This window comes from Metopolophium dirhodum, chromosome 8, assembly GCF_019925205.1.
Source record: "Metopolophium dirhodum isolate CAU chromosome 8, ASM1992520v1, whole genome shotgun sequence".
NCBI lineage: Eukaryota > Metazoa > Arthropoda > Insecta > Hemiptera > Aphididae > Metopolophium > Metopolophium dirhodum.
Genome location: NC_083567.1, coordinates 12233893 through 12249817, shown reverse-complemented (window position 1 = coordinate 12249817; position 15925 = coordinate 12233893). Strand labels below are relative to the sequence as shown.

At 27.7% G+C, this 15925-nt stretch overlaps 1 protein-coding gene and 1 non-coding gene across 2 annotated transcripts; both read right to left on the bottom strand.

Moving 5' to 3' along the window:
- Window positions 1–1021: 1021 nt before the first annotated feature.
- LOC132950240 (protein phosphatase 1 regulatory subunit 14C) lies at window positions 1022–15292 on the bottom strand. The gene is made up of 4 exons (XM_061021565.1): window positions 14768–15292; window positions 3206–3304; window positions 3084–3122; window positions 1022–2362 (listed from the first exon to the last, which is right to left on the bottom strand). The coding sequence occupies exons 1-4, from the start codon at window positions 15014–15016 to the stop codon at window positions 2321–2323; spliced, it is 429 nt and encodes a 142-aa protein (XP_060877548.1). The 5' UTR covers window positions 15017–15292; the 3' UTR covers window positions 1022–2320.
- Window positions 6557–6628, bottom strand: Trnap-agg (transfer RNA proline (anticodon AGG)). Its single transcript has one exon. It is a non-coding gene; the product is annotated as a tRNA-Pro (tRNA).
- Window positions 15293–15925: the final 633 nt, after the last annotated feature.

The window sequence follows — 15925 nt, the reverse complement described above, 5'->3', positions numbered from 1 at the left end:
GAGAAATATTACGTCTTAAGAGAGCTGGACAGTTTAAATTCAGCCAAAATTCTTTTCACAAAACTGAGAAGCTTCAAAGCCTTACAACTTACAAGTAACTTTCTCAATATGTGTACAAAAAGTAAGCGATCAATCAAAAGTAATACCAAGGTCCATAACACAATCACCTGGCTGCTTTAGCGCAATATCATTGATAGTGTATGTAAACATGACATGCTCATTGGAACAAGTGTAAGTCATGGTATGACATTTAGGGATACTAAGCTCCAAGCCTAGTCCCCGGGCCCAATGAGCGACAGCATCTAGATCATGTTGTAAGAGTTTACAATCATCAACGGTGCCAATACGGAGAAAGAGTTTAATCTCATCAGCGAACAACAGAAGTTCGCTGTGCTGTATCACATCTTTGATGCCATTAACAAAGAGTGATAGATGCCCGCCTTGAGGTACACCAGAGGTTACACTAACTGGGCTGGTACAGAAGCCATTGATCTTGACAACCTGTCTCCTCTCAGACAAATAGGAACTGAACCACGATAATAGAGGCTCACCAAACCCAAGATTTAATAGAACGCTCAACAATGTACACGCGGTGAAAGGCCTTAACGAAGTCCAAATAAACGGAATCAACCTGTGAATGTTTACTGAAGGCCTCAAAAACGTACTCAGTAAAAATTAAATGACAAGTTATAACAGAACGCTCAAGGCGAAAACCATGTTGTTCATCAATAATAATTTTATTAATGGGCCTTCAAAACTATTGATTCAAGTAGTTTGGCAAGATGACTGATTTAATAGGCATCATAATATATAAATGCATATTTCCTACAATTTTGGTGCGATATGTCTTCAAGAACCTTAGTGTATATAAAATATTTTGAATTGGAGAAGTATTCAACAAGTGTTTTGAATACTCCTTTGTACTGGTGGCACAAAGCATAAAAATAAAAAATATTCAATTTTAAATTATTTACAACTTGAACTCTTATGTTTTAATTGATAAGAAATAAAAAATTAAAACATTTTTATGCTAATTATTTATTAATGTATTTTTATAACAGCTAAAATAGTAAAAATACATCCTTTTTTTCAAATTAAAAACAAATTAAATTAAAAATAATTTACAAACAATACTCCATTTACGAAAGAGGAATTATGGGATGCTCATTTCTGCACAAGGTGGTGACAGATGAGAATATTGCCATGTATAACAATAATAAACGTCCACTGAAAGGATAATTGTTTGCTGAGTTTGACAAAAATTGATTGCCGCTAAGAAGTACTGTTTAGCGTAAATGTACATACATATTATGTTTATAGTATTTGAACAAGAACAAAAATATCACTTTCAAAAATTAAAAAAAAAATTACAGGCAAACAATATACAGATGTAAAATTTAATTTAGTTTAAAATTATATTATTTAAGCATAATAGTTCATAATTTATGCATAATATTAATTTTACAGTTGGGCTTTGCTGAAGTTATCATTTTCCATATAGATAAAAGAAAAATAAACTATATAGAAAAATGAAACAACAAATATTTATAAGAATATAAAATACTTTTGAACTGAATTATTATAAATATATTTTTCAACTAAAATAAATTATTTCTTTACTTTTACTGTTTCTACGCTATTAAGTAAAAATGTGCATTTTAATTGATAGTATACTTTTAATTAATAAATAAATATTACATTTTTTGTTTGCAATAAAAAGATCAGTCTTAAGAACTGAGAATGTGAATGCATATCATTAATTTAAGTTAAAAACATATATACTTGAAAAACAAGTAGGTACTTAACCATTAGTATACTTGTATATACAATATAATTTTATATAAACCAAACTTGTTATTACTAAATATATGTATTCACTGGATATTGTAGCTGAATAATATTTATGTAAGTGGATAATTAACATTTTACCGAAACAGATGAAAATGTCCAGAACTTAATCTAAAAAGCCCCTACCACATACAACCATGTACATACATCAATAGTAATGTTGAAACATTATGAAAAATAATACAACAAATTTCTTTTAACCGATTGAATAAAAAACACTAACAGTTTGGTTTGAATAAAGAACATACATATAATAAAGATATTATTTTATGTCACTTCTCATTAGGATGCAATATTCAAACCTACTTATTTTAAATCTGGACGGTACTTTTTATTATAATTTTCTAGTAAAAATATGTTCTCCAAAATGCATGCAATGCTATTTAATTGGCAAGGTTTGACATTTCTTGCTTGGCAGTTAAGAGCTAACGCGGCGGATGAATAATTGTAGTTGTATTCCGCCTGTTATCATCTATAATGTTTTAATCTTTTCAAGTAATCTCTCAATGAATTCCTTTAACAAATAATTCAATAAAATCCATTATTAAATAAGCAGTTACATTACACTTAACTAAAAAAAGTATAAGAAACTGAATCTTTTTATTTAATAAGATATGCAAAATCAAATTGATTAAAAATTATAAGTAGAATATTATATAAATAATATGTATACATACAAACAATTATACCAAATTATATAAATTCAATATATTAAACAAACTAATATTTTAAATATAGTATAAATACTCAATACTCACACATGTAAGAACTAAGAGTTGTTTTTTAACTTTTTCTACTTATATTTTTTTTTTTACAATTGCATAATTAAAACTTATCAAAAAAAAAAATGAATCTACAAGTATCATTAATGGGGGACAAGGTGGCCGAGTGGTCTAACGCGATGGATTCGGCACAGCCGGTCCGAGTTCGATCCTTGACCACCGGGCGGCATTTTCTCCGTGCAAGTCACGGTGTCCGGAGAACAAGTGCCGCCATCCCCCACCCGGGCATGGCAGATACCTACGGGGTGCCCAAATTAAAAATTCTGCCAAAACAAATCACGAGTAAACAAATCTACAGTACCCCCCCCCCCCCCCCCCCCCCCCCCCCAAAGTACCACAGGCTAATGACCTGAAGAGTCGAAGCCTTAACCCAAATAAATAAAAAAAAAGTATCATTAATGTAGTTTTATATGATGTATACAGTATACTGTAAACTAATTAAATTGTACATACTTTGATATTTTCCTTAGATTTGGCTGATGACAAGAGTTTCTGAAAATAAATATTGTTCATTTTTAGTAAATAAAATGATGTATTCATTATTTCACTGAATACATAAAATAATTATTTATTACTTGAAGAAATTGTGTACGCTGACGATCGTCATCCATATCTAATAGATCGTCTATATCAACTTCCACTTCACACTCTATTCCTTCGACTGCTGGGTCTCTCTGGAATAAGACATAAATATATAATTTTTATAAATTATAATTTATCATACACAATGTCTGTAGATCAGGGGCGTCATTTCAACTTTTTTTTTGTTGGTGCTAAAATGTTTGCAGGTCATTCAAATCATTACCAGGCCAAAAAGAAAACTTTTTTTTTTTTTTTTGGGGGGGGGGGGGTCAATTGGGGACAAAAACTGTAGAACATTTATATAATTTATTTAATATGTCACTTATATTAGTATGAAAATATCACAATATTGTTACTATTTTTGACAAACTATGTGTAGGTACTTTTAGTGTATTTATTTTATATTGTGGATACCAGTGTATAGTGGTATTTACACTTGGTAAATAAATGTATCGGTATAAAACACCTTTATAATAAAATATACACATTTTTTCTCCCTGTATACTCAAAATATATAATATAGCTAGCTTAATAAAACCAGAAATTTATTTTATGGGTACCCTTCTTCACAATGTTTGTGTTATTATTTTATCAATTAAAATATCATGGGACTACAAAACGACATAAAACATTCATGAAAATTAAACATTAGTATTTTTTTTTTCAATACTGAAAAAATATAAAATATATATAATGTAAAACACTTAGGTATATCAGCACTTATATTTATTGTTGGCAGGCCAAAGAAGGCGTTTAAAAAAAAAGTTGGTGTAAATGTACACTCTGCATCCCCCCAAATGATGCTCTTGCTGTAGATCATAAAGACTACATGTAGCCTGGAAGTATACGGTATACCAACATTCTACTGATAAGAAGAATTAAACAATATAATGCAACAATTATATTTCAAATTTGGAAATACAGTATGTATAAGAAGTATATTATCTATGGTTCTTTCCCGCCCGAAATAGTTTTTTGCTATGTTGTACATTAGTAAGACGGAGACAACGCATGCGGGTATAGTATCCTCTTAATTTAATATGTAATAAAGTGAAGCACTTATGCTCTTAAACTTTTAAAACATCCAAAAACCATTGGATGTAATTCAGCCTGCATGGTTATAATATAGTGATGGGCGGGTTTAGGTTCTGGGACAACCCTACACTCAATGAAACGCATTTGTATAATCTTCTTGAAGAATAAATAAAAATAAATAAAATAAAAAATAACCGGTTCAAATATTATTGTCAATATTACAAATTAATAAGAAAAACTATGTATTGTAAAATTAAATACGTGAACTACTACGGAACAAGCGAACTCGCAGGATACAATCCCACATAGGGCAAGAAATACTTACAATCTAATAATAGTTAAAGTGATATTGATATTTAAGTGCATACTTTTTATATTTATGCTGACCATTCGTACTTATTTTATAGGGTCAGGATACTCACGGACCTCCACCCACTGAAAAAAAGAGTGCCCCTCTTGGTTTATAGGTTTGGCGCCACTGAATTCTTTATTCTGTTAATCCATTTCTTTTTTGGTCTTCCTCACTCAATCTTTCATTATACATTAATTTTAGTCACTTTCATTGCCACCGAGTGACGTGTCCTCATTATATGACAAAACCATCTCAATCTATTCTCCCTTATTTTGTCTACAATTAGTGCTACTTCTACTTATCTCCTACTTCATAGGTACTCTATTTAAATAATTGAATACAATACATAATAATTAATAATATAATATGACTTATATTATATTGTTACACATAATAAATAATAAATAGTAAAATTGATTAGCTTTAAAGTTTTGGTACCTATACATCTTCTTTATTTTTTATCAAACTACCTATTTTTTTATTTGTTGTGTACTTAGATTGCAAATTATTTTATAATTTAAAATTGAGATAGGTAGAATGTAAATGTTCCAAGTGCGAAGAATTATAAATTTCAAGTGCAGTGAGAAAAACTTTGTTCAGTTGACCTTAATTATAAAGTCTACAATTTCAGTGTTTCATTAACAATAATCTTACATTATCACTAAAGACCGGATTTATATTCTCTTAAAATACCTTAAATATGATGCTAATATTCTCGAAAAAACCTTAAAATATTCTCATTATATTCTCTTAATAATTTAAGAAATATGCTAAAATATGCAAAATATACAAAAAAAAGCAAAAATAATCAATAAACATCATTATATTTACATTAATATGCATTTAAAATTTTTTTTTTCAATTTTATATTAATAGTGAGTTAATTATTAGGTATTTAAAGTTTCGTATTCTAATGGAATATTATTGCACTTTAGTAAGAGTTGGAAATGATAAAATAAAAAATTGTAAATGTTCAAAAAAATTTTTTCTGGGTACCGTAATATTAAAATTAAAAATAAATACAAATTTTTTCTCACAGTTTACGAAATATTCCAAAATATGCTAAATGAGTTAAATATTCTCTAACCCATAAAATATTCTCAAATATGCAAAAAAAACTTTTTTCAATGCATTCAGAATTGAACAAATCATCCACATTTTTTACTCTCATAAGACTGCATAGACCCAGTAACGATATGTAAAAACATATAAATCCGGTCTTTAATTATCACAAATATTACTTAACGCCAGCCCTTCATTGTGTAAATTCTATAATAAAATCAGTGTTGGTGGAAACGTTTTAAGTCTCTATGGTTAATATTATTTTGAATTAAATTTTAAGGGACATATTGGTTCGCTTTATTTTAGAATACGGATCAATAATCTGGGACCTACACACTACAAATGATATTGGTTAATTGGAAAGAGTGAAACCATTTCACTGAAAAGTAATTATTTTATATTTTTTAAATTCATCCTCTATATTAAATGCATATAAGTACTGGTTATATATAATAGTGTCTTTAATATTTTAAGGTTTTATACAAGGACGATTAAAATCTACAATGGTTTTATCTTTTATATTTCTAGACCATTATATCCATAGACATATCGTGGATATAATATCCATATCAGTATAAATAAATAATTAAAATTGTAAAATTTGTTACTTTTTTTCAAAAATATCTAACATTGTTAAAATTTGAAGTGCTTTAGAGTTTAGCTTTAGATATTAGAAATTTAGAACAACTACAGATGAGGATGTTTCTTTTCAATGTTTTTAATGTGAAGAAAAAATGAATCAATATATAAAAAGAAAAAAAAAAGTAGAAATCTTAGATGATCATGATTCATGATATAATAAAACCACGCAAAGAAAAGATAATATTATAATAATAAATAATAATATTGTGTGATCACGTGTTTTATGATTGAAAAAAAATTGTAAAATTTTTGTGGGCTCGTCCGGGATTTGAACCCGGGACCTCTCGCACCCTAAGCGAAAATCATACCCCTAGACCAACGAGCCGCTTCTCTTAAATCGCATATAATCAGCCTATATAAATATGAATTGTCTTTAGATACTACTACCTATTATATAACATTATTATTTATACTCATCATGATTCATGACGCATTTATAATACTAGAGTACTAGAATAGTAGAATATTAGGTACATCAATTTCAGTACAACTAATTTATAACACAAAATGTATCTAGATATAATTTATTTAGAAAAAAAATTATAACTCAATTATTCCCGTATGATATTTATATTTATATTCAATTCATACAATAAACCATCTACCATCCACCCTAGACCCAAAGGCCAACATTTTTATAGTTTAATAGCTGAATAACCCGGCGTTACCCGGGAAAATTTTTTGATTAATTAACTCTTTTTGGGTATAATTCGCTATGCATATGGAAGCAAAATCATATTATATTTTAATTTTTAGCCATCCCGCGTGGAGTTGTCCGTGAGACTAGCTTATGGTTATGTGAACAGTATATTATCTACTCAGCGGTTGTGATTTTGTGAATAGTTTCTAAAAGATGCGCGGGCGTTAATATTAATCAAATTCAACTGATAAGTGATAAAACACTATAAATATTATTAAAAGTAAAAACGGAATGCGATTGACAAATTACAACATATCCGGTAATACATTTTTTAAAATCCAACATTTTGTTTAATATGAATAATAGTTTTTTTTACTATCTATGTTGGCATACAGCACTTAAAAAATATCATTATTTTGCAATATTTTTATTATTTAGTTTTATCATAATATGTTACAGAATAATAAGTTTTTTTTATTCGAAAATTATATTTTTAATTTTAAAAACCTACATGTTTTTATAAATACTTCTAAGTAGATTATTTTGAAAACAACTTTACAACTTTTTTAATTTAATATTGGAGTTTTGTCTTGTGCCAAAAATGTTTTAAATATATATTTAACGCTTATACAAAATTATTATGCGCAGAAAATCATAAACGAATAGTTAAAAAATGTTTTACAAGACAATCACAATCTAATATTAAATCTTTATAATATGGTAATTTCTAATTTGTATTGGGTAGTAATATCAAATACAATGCATATTGCATATTGCATACAATATCATAATTAAGAGTAGGTATTATACGAGCATAAAAGTGTTTTTCGTGAAATTTTACATTTTTTAGGTTTTTTCCGATTTATGTATAATAAAATGATTGTTAAGTCAAACATCTTAAAAATTTAAAACAAGAATAATCAAAACTTTTATTTTACAGGGATTTGTAAAAAAGTTTAGTGTACGGGACTGAATTTTAAACTTTTATGACAATAATTTTCAAAAATTTATACCGATTCATTTTCAAACGGTTTTACCCTGTTTTAGTAATTAATTTCGTGCACGGGACTTAATGTGCAGTACAAAGTAGGTACAAATATGCGCTTTTTTATTTACTCACAATTTTTATAAAAACAAATACTTCATATTTTATAATTTTTATTAATTATTTGTTAATAAAAACGGAAAAATGTTTGTCAACTAAGGATTTAAAAAACATAATACAACAATACCTAACGAAAACTCGTAATAATTAATATACGTTAAAATGTATTTATTTATTTTTTTTTAATTGCCAAATTATATTATAAACTTATCATTATTCATCAAATATGCTTCGTAGTGACGAGAACATTATTTCAAGCTTACTTATCAATAAATCTAATAGCCCGAAAAAAACATGCAAACACTTATTATGCTACAACTGAAAAAGTAGTAATCGCAATTCGCAGGACTGGAAAATGTTCGCTATTAAGGGGATTCGATACCGTGATTTTCTGTTTTTGTCTAACACACGCGCGACATAGTATTTTAGACGTGTTTTTTGCCAAACATTCCAATTGATCTATTGGAGCGATAAGAATTCTGAAAACAGATTTGAATTCGTCGTCAAGTCTACTTGAAATCGATTTTCCCACATTTTTGATATTATCCCCCAAATTCCAGAAAACGTCATATTAAAAAAGAGTATTTAAACATTTTTGTATTTCAATTTTTGGAGAAGCTAAAATCAAAAAATCTAAATTGTGGGAAAGTTGATTTCAAGTAATATTGACGACGAATTCAAATCTGTTTTCAGAATTCTCATCACTTCATTAGATCAATTGATATGTTTGGCAAAGAATCCGTCAAAAATCCTATGTCACGCGTGTGTTAGACAAAAACAGAAAATCACGGTATGGAATCCCCTTAAGTTTAATATTAACTTCAACACAAAATATGAACTTTTAAAAATATATCTACCAATATTAAACTGGTTATACCACAAACCAGCGGCGTATTTACGTATTTTTTAATTTTGGGTATCAATCTCCATTGGCCTTTTTTATTAAAGAAAATAAGTTTATATACCTAGACACTAAATCGTGTTTAATATTTATTATTTATTATCTAATGTATTTTTAAGTTTTGTAAATAAATTTAAAAACAGTTAAAATGTAATTAGCCACTGAAACTACGCTATGTTGCAGCTATAGTGCGGCGAGTTCTTGCGAATTTTTGTCCGATTCATATTCTATCGTGCTGTAGCTGTAGCTGTTCAGCGCACTCGACGCAAGATTGCATGAGCAGGAGACGGGTGTATTACTCATTAGTTATTACTGTACAGTTGTAAATTTGTAATATAAAAACAAGATATTTTTAGACTTAAATACCAAAATCAATATATTATATTATTATGGAATGGAGTAATGGTCTATACTCTGTTCAAAATAAGACCGGACCTCGGCGGCCGAGTTGTGCGCATGGGCGTGGCTTATTTCTGCGGCTCGGCCTGACACGAGATCTATGGTGGGGGAGGTGCCTGACCGTCGCGAACGAAAACTGGTCGCCGCCGAGGTCCGGTCTTATTTTGAACAGAGTATAGTACTCTAGTACAGCGTTTCTGAAACTGTGTTCCACGGAGATCACTTTAGGATCCCTCGACACTACCATCAAAATTTAAATTTAGAAGTCCTGTTTGTCTGTTATTTAAAATATTTTTCGAATTAAATATAGTACCTAACACATTATTATTATAATTTTTATTGCAAATAATCCTTTCATAAAATGACGATAAAAATGACTATTAAAACAAAGTAGGGGTTCTAATTGTCGAGCTGTAATAACTTATTGCTGAAAGCTAACTAAAAAATAATGACTAATTGGTATTCAATATAGAATAATATATGGTGTTTAAAGTGTAAACTGTACAGCATTTAGTGAGCAAATTTTGGAAATCTCAAATAGGGTGTGGGGGCAAAGCCCCCCACTTTTACGTATGCCATTCAATGGATTATCGCCTCCCTATAAAAATTATTAAATACTGCCACGAACCAAGTTACACTTAATTAGTTCTAAACTAATTGGTACCTACCTATTGACTTAAAAGTTATAGTAACATATTAATATATATGGGTAATATATAGCCATATAGGTAATATGTATGATGTAATATTATAATAATTTAATATAATATGCAATGTTTCGTCAAAAATTAGTTCAACATGCCGTACTACAAATAGATAAATAAATTATAAAATATTTTCAGAAATAGAGGTTACACACCGTCTCTACTCAGAATAGTTTTTCGTGACTTACTCAATTATTATTCAATGTGACAATGTACACTCGAAACCATTACATATACACTCGAATTTTTTTATTAGTACTTCACTAGTACCTACTTGTACTGGTGTACACATAATATCTATCCTTCTTATAAACTTTTATAAATATGCCGTACTTATGAGTTATGGGTACCTGTGACTTATACTGTTTAATGTTTATATACTTATACATTTTAAAAGAAAGTTGATAAAAGTATAATATTAATCGTACGAATTTGTATATAATTTATTTATTACGTCTCAGAATAAGTATTTATAACTATTACAGCTATCCTAGTTCCTACTCAAATTAGAGACTAAAGAATTTATGTAAAATACAAATTGACCGAGTGCCAGGGTTTTTATTATTTATTAATTTTTTTATATGAATATACCTAATTGTTTTATAAAAATATATATTTCCTAAACTTTATAATTTATATACTTTAAAATATTTTTTTATTTTTTGGTTCATATTTTTTTTATTTAATCTGTTACAAAAAAGAAGAACAATAAGAACAATTGATGGTTTATAGGTTAAAATAAATAAAAATAAAAAGGCAGATTAGACAGACTGTAGAGGCCTCCCAACGGAGGTTAGGTTACCCCAACGGTACTACGACATGAGTAAACTTTAAAATATGAATGTATAAAGTATACATTCGGGTTAGGATCTAGTAATATTCTAAGATAAGTGGAAGCCACAGAAAATTAAAAAATAGCGTCGAACTACGAATACTCTTAATTCAAAATGTTTTCTTCTTATACACCAACAACAGTTTAAAACGTACAACTTTACAAGTTGATAAATAGTAAATACTTATTCAACATTTTGAAGAAAATAATTAGACATACCTAATGGTTATTAAAGGGATATGTCGTAGGCATAGACCTATAAACTAATGGATAGCTAGAGAAAGTCAGGCGACGATATAGAGTGAGCGAGAAAAGAAACAAAGTAGTAAAATACAGTTTTTTATGCGGGACCCGTTCATTACCTCATATTCTTTTTTCTCAGTTATATGGTTATTTTATGATCGCCTAGCATTGAGGGCAGGGCGTCGAGGAATGCGCTGTCCATTACTCATTACTTTACGGTAGTGGGTATCTGAAGCAGAATAATTTCCCAATAACTTCAGTATATTAGTATATAAGTTGAAATTTTTAACTAGTAGTTTTTAATCAATTATTATTAATTTCATAAGGTTTTGATGGACGGAGTGGATTGGTTCACGGGAACACCACAAAATATTGGTCCACATTCTCAGGTCCGTTTCACATAGGCAGGTATCATACGACGTATCGTACGCACTCGTTTTCAGTTACATTGGATAAATCCATACGCATTACGCATCTATCCGACGATAGCGCGTTTCCCTTGCAGATATGGCGCTTATGAACTTCAAAGTAAATGAAAAACGCGCGTTAGTACGATGCATCGCGTATGATACTCGTTCATGTGAAATTATTATACTCATCCATAGACCTTATACTAATATATTATAAGGTCTATGTAACTCATCTAAATTAAAAATACTTATATAGTTAGTTGTATACCTCGTTATAAACAAATATAGGTATACGGTATACTTCGTTATATAAAATTAATTACTTAATAAACTAGTAACAACTCGATAAAAATTAGATTTGTATACAGTATGAGAATATAGGTCATAAAGTATTTATCACCCTCTTACCACCAACCCGGGGAGGTGCTCAAACGGGGATTTTGAGATTTACGGCGCGCGGCGGGCATTTTTGTTTATGAACGGTTGCTATTGGTTATTATATAATATAAGAGAAATAATAAGTTTATTATTGGTTGCCATTGGTTAATCGGGCAGATAAAATTTTTCGCACATTGTCTTCTTGTCAGTTGTGGTATACATTTCTATATCCTGTTCAAAATAAGAAGCACATAGGCGGCCAGGGCAAAACTGGTTTTGTTACGTAAATCTATGTGCTTCTTATTTTATTTTGAACAGGGTATCGGTAGGTTCATTTTTATTTTGGAAAGTGTACAAATGTATAACAAATGTATGACATTGAAAATAATTATAAACGCTAAATCGATAAGCTATGCCGTAATCAATGGCGCCAGATATCCAAACACATGACAATACTTTTTACTATGTTTTTTATATGTTATTGAACGAATACAAAGAAAAGTTAAATAATTTTATACAATAACAGAGTAGAATATTGTAGACCAAAGTTACGTAATGTAATCCAATGAAAAGGAAAATGACTCATTGAATTCATGAATGGTTATAAGTTATAATATATATAACGTATAGCGTAAGCATTCTGTTTCTGTTGAAACCTTGTACCTTGTACTTACCTCACTTATCCATAAAAAATACGATATAAAAATAAAAATATTGATACTTGATAAGAATATAAGATCCTGTTTTCTAAATAACATTTAACTCGAAACTACTTATTAATTGTATTAATATGTAGGTACTAGTAATTAGTATACTATAATATTTGCATTATATAAAGTAAATAGAACAAATTTAGTAATGAAAATTGACATGTTACGCGACAAATGGAGTGTCAGATCTGATAGTCAAAAGCATAACTCATAGTCATAACTTTGTCCTCTTATTTCTTAAATTATATAGGATTTAGATTAAAAAAGTAATTTAATATATTTGTTGGAAAATATAACATAATGTATTTTAACGTTTTATAAATTATAATAATTTAATATATTAAAATTATTAAATATTATTTAAAAATTAAAATTTTAATAATCATATTTCAAATTAATTTTAATAGTTTTTATAATAAGAACCTAATTAATTCCGTAATTAAAAAAATTAAATCATAATAATATATGAATATAAAAAGTGAACATATAGATATTATGGAAATTTGTATTGTTTAAAGATGTCTACGAACACACGACACCGAATTTTTATCCAAATTCTGTATATAAATTACGATAAATTATAAGTATATTATAAACATGTTTTTAATTAAACATTTTAATAACTCTTCAATGTTCCTACTGTTTATGTTTAACAAAATCTAATACATAAAATAATAATCTTAATTACTAGACAATACTATTTTTATTGACAAGAAAGAATTATTTTTCGTAAACAAGCTAATCTATATTTATCTTAAAATTAATATACTTATCAACTGCAAACTTAAGTAAAAATAGAGTTTGTTTATAGAATAATACATAATAATATTATTAATTATTATACAATTTATTTTGTTTACAATATGGGTTATTAGTTATTAGGTACTTATTACGATTTACGAACTATATGGAAAACTGGTTTTAGTCTAACTGAGTTCGGAGTTTCTGACTAGTCAATAACAATTAGGAATTTTCAGAGGTCAGTCAACCATAATGAGTCATAAATTAAAAGTAATCACCAGACATTATTCATAGTTCATATTTCATAAGTCTACGTTCATAATATAAGTAGTACTTTTGCCGAGTTTTGTTTGAATAGTAATTCAAAAAGTATTATAAAGGTCATATTTTGACTCACTAATTATTATTTTACATAGAAATTCAGTTTAAATATAAACACGGATTAAAAACAGTTAAGTATAAATGTATAGCAGAGAAAGCTATTGTTGTTATGCTTCTATGATTCAGACGAACAAAAGATTAAGAAAAGTAATTGCTTCTGAACAATACACTACAACAACAATTATCAAAACAACATTTTTTTTTTCTTCATAAAAAGTTGTATTTTTAATTTTTAAGGCTAATAACAATAATTGTATTAATATAATAAAACTACTGGAATCTCTAAAATAATTAATTCATAATATAGATTATTATACTCCACTGATTATAGTTAGATAGTAGATACCCTTGTAGACACTAATAAAATATACCTGATGGGTACCTAGCTAGGTTTAACTAATAAATCATTTGAATAATAATAATCTATATAAGGTATGAATAATTAAAAATACATAGTACTATTATTAAATACCTAAAATTTGTAACTTATGTTAGTAATTTAATAAATAGTGATATTTTAAAAATAATTGTAACTTATAAATGTATGAGAAAATAGGTAGGTATTGAAATATTTTATTTAAACTAAAAACAAAAAAAAATCTGGTACCTATGTGGCCTATAGTTAGGCTATCTATAATATAATATACAATTGCAGGTAAAATATATTTATTTTTACCTAAACAATACCTAACCTTTAAAATTATTATTAGGAGGTACCTATCCAACTATAGATGAGAAGAAATAATATTTTTAAGCAGTTTAAATTTGTGAAGAAATATAGTTAGGTAAATAGTAGGTACTTACACCTATCACAGAAATAATTAGACTACCTATTGGTACTTTATACTTATTATAAAATCAGAATTTAATATAATTAACTATCTACCTACCTCATAAATTATCAAAAGTAAAAATAATACCTAACTAATATTAATATTAGGTTCCAATTTGCTTTCTAAGGCTCTAAAATAATATAATAATAATATAATATCCGTGAAAATTTAATTGATTATTACTTACTTTAGGTAAATTATAGAGTTTTTGCAATTCTTCTAACAGCCACATTTCGACAGCTAAACGTTTTCTTATTAAGCTCATTTGATGGGCACCATACTTGGCTGTTAGAAATTTTTCTCTTTTTTCTTTTACTTCTACTTTTTCAGTAAAATTGACATGTAAGCCAGACTTTGCCGGACTTCTATTACCTGATACAGCACTAGAAGGTTTTGCGGTGCTACTGGTATATGTTGAGGCTAAACTACACTCCATATTGACTAAGAAAATATAATTAAACTTAAAAGCAGAATTTGTGTGTATTACAAAGTTAGTGACTAGTTAATTATGAAAAACTACTGGTAATTGTAACAACGGATTTAGCATAAAACAATAAAAAAATATTCAATACTATTAAATGGAACAAATCAAAATAAAAACAAATAAATAAAAAAAAATTTTTAAAATGTAACAATAATTATATTATTTTTGCGAATTTACAAGAAATTCAATTACACATTACCCGCGTTATCAGACCAGACTAATATTATGCTAAATAATAATACATAATATAATATATATGGTAGTAATGGATATATTGTACTCGGTTGGCTGAACGTGCTTGACAGGATGCCAAAACACCAGATAACTATCAGTGTGGCCAATGAGAACAATGTTTAGAAAAATTAGTATATAATATTATGTCTATGATTTAAATAGCTAATAATAATATACTATAAAGTAAATTTTAAATTAAACATTTACATTTTTTCATTAATTTGCTCATAAAAAGTGGAGTTAACTTAGTAAGACACATTTATAATTGATTTTAAATTTTAAATTATAATTTATAACAAACAGATTGACAATTCAACTAGGCACTAGCTATAGTAGTTGCTAAGTGTCTACAATAGAACATAATAAACAATAATTAATATGTTATTACATAACTCTTTTTACCTGTTTTATATATTTCTTCTAATTCTTTATTATATTTTAATAGCTGTCCCACCCGGTGTTGCCCGGGCAAAGTCATCTCAGGTGAAAACTAAGATTTTTTTACATCGAAAATAATATAAGGATAATATAAATATCTAATGTATTTTCACGGTTTTCTATCAAATTTCTTTCCATCATTTATAAACAAAAAAAAGTTTTAATTTCTACCACGAATCTCAAGATCTC